Here is a 6874-nt window from a genome sequence, read left to right on the forward strand (position 1 = left end):
CCTGTGAAGTAGGTGCGGCTGAGAGAGCTCTGACAGAAATGGCTCTTTTTCAAGGACAGCTCTTATCAGAGCTATGGCTTGCCCAAGGCCATCCAGCCAGGTGCAAGTGGAGGAGTGGGGAATCAAACCCAGTTCTCCCAGATTAGAGTCCGCACACTTAACCACTACACAAAACCAGTGAGCCGGATGATCTAGGCTTGCCAGGTCCCCCCAGGGGGCAGGGAAACCCCCGCCCCAGAGGCCCGTTCTCCACCGCCGGCGGATTGGGCCCCGGGGGGAGCCCCACCCCGACGTGCGTGTCACCTGGAAGTGACGCGACCACGCCGGGCACCCTGGGGGCGGGGCCACGGTCATCCGAGGGAAAACGCGCTCCAGACGCCAGCCGGGAGTCCCCCGCTGCGGCGCAACGCCCAACTTGGCAACCCTAGGATGATCTCATACCTATCGCAAACTCTTGGCCTGGCCCACCTCACAGGGAGAAAGAAGGAGGGGAGATTGATATTCTAAGCTGTTTTGAGTCCCACCTGGAAAGAAAAGCCGAGCAAAAAGTAAGTGCTGGAGAAACGGGGTCCTGATCAGTGTTCCCTCTAAGCTGAGTTGGTGTGAGCTAGCTCACAGTTTCTTAGCCTCCAGCTCACAGATGTTTGCCTTAGCTCAGGAAGGAGGGCCTCAAAGCAAACTGATTTGTGCAGCAACCAAATGGCTCACTCACAACTTCAATGCCAGGAGCTCACAAAGTAGAATTTGTGCTCACAGGACTCCACAGCTTAGAGGGAACATTGGTCCTGATCCGAGTATGATGTGACTTCCCCAGGGGTCATTTCCTGCGGGAGCGCACAGGAGCGGAGCTCCGGCAGTAAGGAGCCCAGGGGGCGGGCACATGCAACAAGCCCCACCCCCTACTCCCAGCAGCCCTCAGTTGGGCCACGAGGAGCAAGAAGCAGCCAGGTAAGTTGCAGAGTCCCCCCCCCATCTCGCCTTCAGGTACAAGCTCTCCCTCCTCTGTGAGGGCAAATCTGCACGTCCCCCCCCCAATAGCTAACAATCCGAAACAGTCCAGTGGAGCCTGAGCGGTGGGTGTCGCCTTCTGACACACTTTCCGTGATGTCAGGGGGTGTGGCATATGCAAATAAGTTATGCTAATGAGTTATGCTAATGAGCTCCAGCCCCTCTATTTCTACAAAATGACCCCTGGACTTCCCTATCCGCAGATGACCTCCCCAGGGCTCAGCGCCTGGACGACAGCCTGTCTGAGAAATTCTGCTCCGACCGCGTGGTGGACTTCAAGAGCCCGGATGGGCAGGCGTGGCGGGTCTTCCGGTTGGACGAGAGGGAACTGAAGGTGGACTTGCGTGCCATCGGGCCCTACAAGCGGGTCATCTCTCACGGAGGTACCGGCAGACAGCCTTAGCTCATTGCTCATGATTTTTGGGAGGGGAGATAATTATCTGCTCCTGGGATAATTGAAGAGGTTAGTCATGCCGGTCTGCGGTAGAAGACCTGGATTCGAGTCCAGTCGCACCTCAGAGGCCAACGAGATTTTCGAGATGCGAGCTTTCGTCAGATGAACTTTGACTCGGGAAAGTTCACCCCCCAAAAAATCTTGTTGCTCTCTTATCGCTTCTGGGCTCGAGTCTAATTGTTCCAAGGATAAGGTGGCTACCTTTTCTTTTCTTTTTTTTTTAAAGAAGAAGCCAAATTTCTTTGCTGCTCACTAGAATATCTGTCAACTGGCAGGTGTTCCAGAAGAGAAGCTTCACCCGCCACAAAGATGCGAGGAGGTTAGAGTTCTACTTGGCGGGGAACTCACAGGGCGGATGACCTCGGTCAACAGAAAAGGCGGCATATCTATGCATTTCCATAAAACAAAGTTTGCGCCTGGTGGCGCCTTTGAGACCAACAAAGTTTTATCTGTTGGTCTTAAAAGGTGCCTTTTGTTACTGTCCATGGGGTTTTCTTGGCAAAGATACTGGAGTGGGTTGCCATTTCCTTCTCATTGGCCACCAAACGAGAAGGGAGCACTCACTGGAGAAGCCGCCGATGCTGGGAAAGACTGAAGGTCAAAGAAGACGGGGACGGCAAAGGATGAGATGGTTGGACAGTGTCATTGACGCAACGAACATGAAATTGAGCCAACTTCAGAGGACAGCGGAAGACAGGAGGGCCTGGCGGGAGCTGGTCCATGGGGTCGCGAAGAGTCGGGCTCGACTGTGCGACTGAACAACAACAACTTAAAAGGTGCCACTGGACGCAGACTGCTGCTTCAGACCAACACAGTGACCTGGTTCTGTAAAATAAACAAACCCGATGCAAAGGAGACCAGGGAGTGGGTATCTTGCGAGGTTTCGCTGCCCAATGGAGGTCATGAGTCATGACCAATGTTCCCTCTAAGCTGTGGAGTCCTGTGAGCAAAAATTCTACTTTGTGAGCTACTGGCATTAAAGTTGTGAGCGAGCGATTTGGCTGCCACATAAATTAGTTTGCTCTGGAGCCCCCCTTCCTGAGCTGAGACAGAAATGTGTGAGCCGGAGGCTAAAAAACTGTGAGCTAGCTCATACTAACTCAACTTAGAGGGAACACTGGTCATGACCCCTGTCCAAAGTTGAGCAGAGCTACTAGTTTGATCCCTGGCCTCTCCAGATAAGGCTCTGTGGTGGCTCAGAGGTTAAGATGCTGAGCTGCAAACCGGAAGGTCGGTAGTTCGGCAGTTCGAGACCCGGGTGCCGCCTGACGGAGTGAGCTCCCGTCTCTGGCCCCGGCTCCTGCCAACCTAGCAGTTTGAAAGCAAGAAATTGCAAGTAGATAAATAGGGACCACTTCGGTGGGAAGGGAACAGCGTTCCGTGCACCTTGGCGTCTAGTCATGCCGGCAACATGACCACGGAAACGTATTCGGACAGCGCTGGCTCTTCGGCTTGGAAACGGAGATGAGCACCGCATCCCTAGAGTCGGATTCGACTAGCTTTCGAGCAAGGGAAACCTTTACCTTTACCTTTCATCTCCAGATAAAAGGATCAGGTGGCTGGTGATGTGAAAGACATCAGCTGTGGAGATCTCACGTGCGTTCACGCAATCTTTCTTTCCCAGGCTACCATGGCGAAGGCCTCAATGCCATCATAATGTTTGCCTCCTGCTACTTACCGGAGAACACCATCCCCAATTACCCCTACGTCATGGAGAACCTCTTCAGGTGAGCGATACCCCCTGGATGGAACGCATTTGGTGATAAGAACATAGAGGTGGCGGACTCCGAAATGCAAGCCTCCGGGTGGGACCTGGGGATCCCAGGTAGAGATGTAAAATTTCCAGAAATTTTGAAGCTCAGAAAAAAACCTGGGTTTTTTCCAGTTTTTTTCGGGGGGAAACGGAAATTTTCGGAAAAATTGAAAAAAAATGCTACATTAGCATTTGTTTTATCTTTTCTAGATTGAAAGTCATTCTGTTACTTTAGGAACATAAAATATGACTATGGACATTTTTACTTGGCATGAAATTATCACATCTAGCATATTAAAAATATAGTGTATCCAAACAATTACTACAAACAGAATACCCACCCACATGCAAAAACAAAACTGAAACCTTTTTATTTTCTTCTGACAATCGCACCTTCTAAAGGAAGAAATGCATCTTGTTCTTGCATTGGAGAGTTCAGTTTGTAACCTAGGACTTGCTTGTCCTCAAGTGCACAGAAATTAGATCAATCTGATACCATATATATGATTTGGAAAATATTTGAACACCTTGTCTTAAAATATTTTATTCATCATGTTAAAATAAAACGTTCCATAGTCAATTTTTTTCTTTTATTTTGTTTTTTCAATTTTTTGGAAAAAAACAAAAAAGGCTTCAGGAAAAAAACGGAAAAAAACTGTTTTTTTCCAGTTTTTTTCCGGGCCTTCACATCTCTAATCCCAGGTCATCTCCAGACGACAGAGATCAGTTCCCTTGGAGCAAATGAATGCTTTGGAGGGTGGACTCTAGGGCAGGGGTGTCAGACATAAGGCCCGGGGGCCGGAACTGGCCCGCCCAGGACTCTTATGCGGCCCGCGAGCAACTAGTGCAAGGGAGGGAACGGGAGACTACTCGAGGCCGAAGTGGCAGGGAGCCACTTCGATTGTGGATCCAGCACGGCGGGAACAATCTCGTCTGCAGCAGTTAAGCAGCGTGGGAGCGTCTGCCCAGGGCTGCACCGTTTGGTTCTCTAGTCCGCCCATGTGGGTTTTCCTTTGCACACCCCCTTGCAGCGAGGGTACACCAATTCGGACCTTACCAGCTGCTGTCCTTTATACAGTTTATACCTCCGGTACCTGACATTACATTTTATGGCACACATGCAGGGGTCATTTCCTGCAGGAGCACACAGGAGCGGAGCTCCGGCAGTAAAGAGCCCAGGGGGCGGGCACATGCAACAAGCCCCACCCCCTGCTCCCAGCAGCCCTCAGTCAGAGCAAGAAGCAGCCAAGTAAGTTGCAGAGACCCCAACCACAGCCCAACCACCACACTGCCACCCAAGGCCAAATTTTATTCAGGTACAAGCTCTCCCTCCTCTGCGAGGACAAATCTGCACGTCCCCCCCCAATAGCTAGCAATCCAAAACAGTCCAGTGGCAACTTTAAGGCCAAGTTTTATTCAGGTGCAAGCTCTCCCTCCTCTGCGAGGACAGATCTGCACGTTCTCCCCCCCCCCAGTAGCTAGCAATCCAAAACTGTCCAGTGGAGCCTGAACGGTGGGAAAGCAGCCCAGTTTAGGGGAGGTCGGGGGGAAACTCGGTTTTGAATCCCCACATGGTTGAGGTGCTTATCGGGTGGTCCTGGGTCAGTCGCCATCTCGAAATGTAGCTGACCTCACAGGATTGTTGTGAGGAGAGGAGGAGGGAGGGAAGAGCCATGTGCAGTGCACTGGGATCACAGAGCCAGTTTGGTGTCGTGGTTAGGAGCGCGGACTCTAATCTGGGAGAGCTGGGTTTGATTCCCTACTCCTCCACATGCAGCTGCTGGTGTGACCTTGGGTCAGTCACAAGTTCTCTCGGAGCTGTTCTCTCAAGGGCAGTCCTCGAAAGAGCTCTCTCAACCCCACCTGCCTCACAGGGTGTCTGTTATGGGGAGGGGAAGGAGATTGTAAGCTGCTCTGAGACTCCGAGTGAAAGGCGGGGTATAAATCCAGTCTCCTCCTCCTCCTCTTCTTCTTCAAGGAGGGGAAGAACAAAACATACTGGTTTCCCAGTTTGGCTTTGATCGAAACGAATCCGTTAATCTGGCCAGCTGTTTGAATAATGGCACCATATTCGCAATCGATTGCTTCTGATTTCCGTTCCTGCTTTGTGAGACGGGTACCAGGACAGCGGGTATTGGATCTCTGCCAGGGCTCTTTTTGTAGAAAAAGCCCAGCAGGGACTCATTAGCATAATAGGCCACACCCAACAGCAGGAACTCATTAGCCTATTAGGCCACGCCCCTGACAGCTCAGCTCATTAGCACATTAGGCCGCACCCCCATGTTACCAGAAGTGTGCTCATCCAGCCACACCCACCTTTTGCTTCTTATTCTGTTTACCTTGTTTGTGGTCAAAACTCTGGGCTTTTTTTTGTAGCAGGAACTCCTTTGCATGTTAGGCCACACACCCTTGATGTAGCCAATCCTAATGAGTTTTTGCTGTTGGGCGTGGCCTGTTATGCTAATAAGTTCCTGCTGGGTGTGGCCAACTTGGGAGCCAGCCGGGATGCCGTTCCTGTGCGTTCCTGCCCCAAAATAGCCCTGGATCTCTCCTGCAAAGGGGCTCGCCTGTTTGAAACTCTCGATTCACCTGCCGTGTTTCTTTTCTTCCCCCGCTTGGCAGCTACATCAGCAGCACGCTGGAGCTGATGGTGGCGGAAAACTACACACTGGTGTGCTTGAACGGGGCCACCCCGCGCAGCCGGGTCCCTCCTTTCGCCTGGATCAGGCAGTGTTACCAGACCATCGACAGGCGGTAAGATGGGGCGGGGTGGGGAAGTTAAAAGGAAATGGACGCATCCAGCCCAGCTGGGGGCTTCTCTGTCGGATAGCCAGCATGGTGCAGTGCTTCGAAGAGAGCCAGTTTGGTGCCGTGGTTAAGAACGGCAGACTCTAATCTGGAGAGCCAGGTTTGATTCCTTACTTCTCCTCCACATGCAGCCAGCTGGGTGACCTTGGGTCAGTCACAGTTCTCTCAGAGCTCTCTTAGCTTCGCCTACCTCACAGGGTGTCTGTCTTGGGGAGAGGAAGGGAAAGGAGTTTGTAAGCCGCTCTGAGACTCGGAGTGAACGGCGGAGTATAAATACTCCTCCTCCTCTTCCTTCTCTTCTTCTTCTTCTGTTGGGCTAGTATTTGGGAGACCTTGACACAGAGAGTACTCCCTCTTTCTGTGTTATACCTCTGAGGATGCCAGTCACAGTTGCTGGCGAAACGTCAGGTCCTACAATGCCAAGACCACGGTCATACAGCCTGGAAAATCTACAACAATCCTTCCATTACTGTTTCGGAAACACACGTGTTTCCGTGTGGTTGCTAACACCAAATTCTTTTCGTTTGCCAATAACCTCTGTGTGCCCTCTGAATTCTTGTGTTGCCAGTCGCAAAAAACCCTGTGGCGGGGAGTTCCGTGAGTTAACAGCGCCTTATATCCCTTTTGGCCTCTGTTGCAGACTCCGGAAGAACTTGAAGTCCCTGATTCTTGTGCATTCCACCTGGTACGTCAAAGCGGTGATGACTGTGCTCAGACCGTTCATCAGGTATTTATTTTATCAACTCCACTTGTGCCCCGAGTACCTTCAGGGGGTGGCAAGAGGAAAGGGGTATAATTATACGCTGTCTGATGCCGTGCCTTGTGATTCATCGAGTGACCAAACTGTTCTC

The 6874-nt window shown here is 51.5% G+C and overlaps 1 protein-coding gene across 1 annotated transcript in view; it reads left to right on the plus strand.

Moving 5' to 3' along the window:
- The window catches only part of BNIPL (BCL2/adenovirus E1B 19kD interacting protein like), a 27252-nt gene extending 20433 nt beyond the window's left edge, over window positions 1–6819 (plus strand). Inside the window, exons 5-9 of the mRNA XM_015424494.1 lie at window positions 1212–1391; window positions 3087–3189; window positions 5838–5969; window positions 6664–6750; window positions 6807–6819. Of these exons, the coding sequence (XP_015279980.1) occupies window positions 1212–1391; window positions 3087–3189; window positions 5838–5969; window positions 6664–6750; window positions 6807–6819 (515 nt within the window). The remainder of the gene's footprint in view (window positions 1–1211; window positions 1392–3086; window positions 3190–5837; window positions 5970–6663; window positions 6751–6806) is intronic.
- The last annotated feature ends 55 nt before the right edge of the window (window positions 6820–6874 follow it).

The sequence above is a fragment of the Gekko japonicus genome, unplaced genomic scaffold, assembly GCF_001447785.1.
Source record: "Gekko japonicus isolate JY-2015 unplaced genomic scaffold, Gekko_japonicus_V1.1 scaffold142, whole genome shotgun sequence".
NCBI classification, from domain to species: Eukaryota; Metazoa; Chordata; class Lepidosauria; order Squamata; family Gekkonidae; genus Gekko; species Gekko japonicus.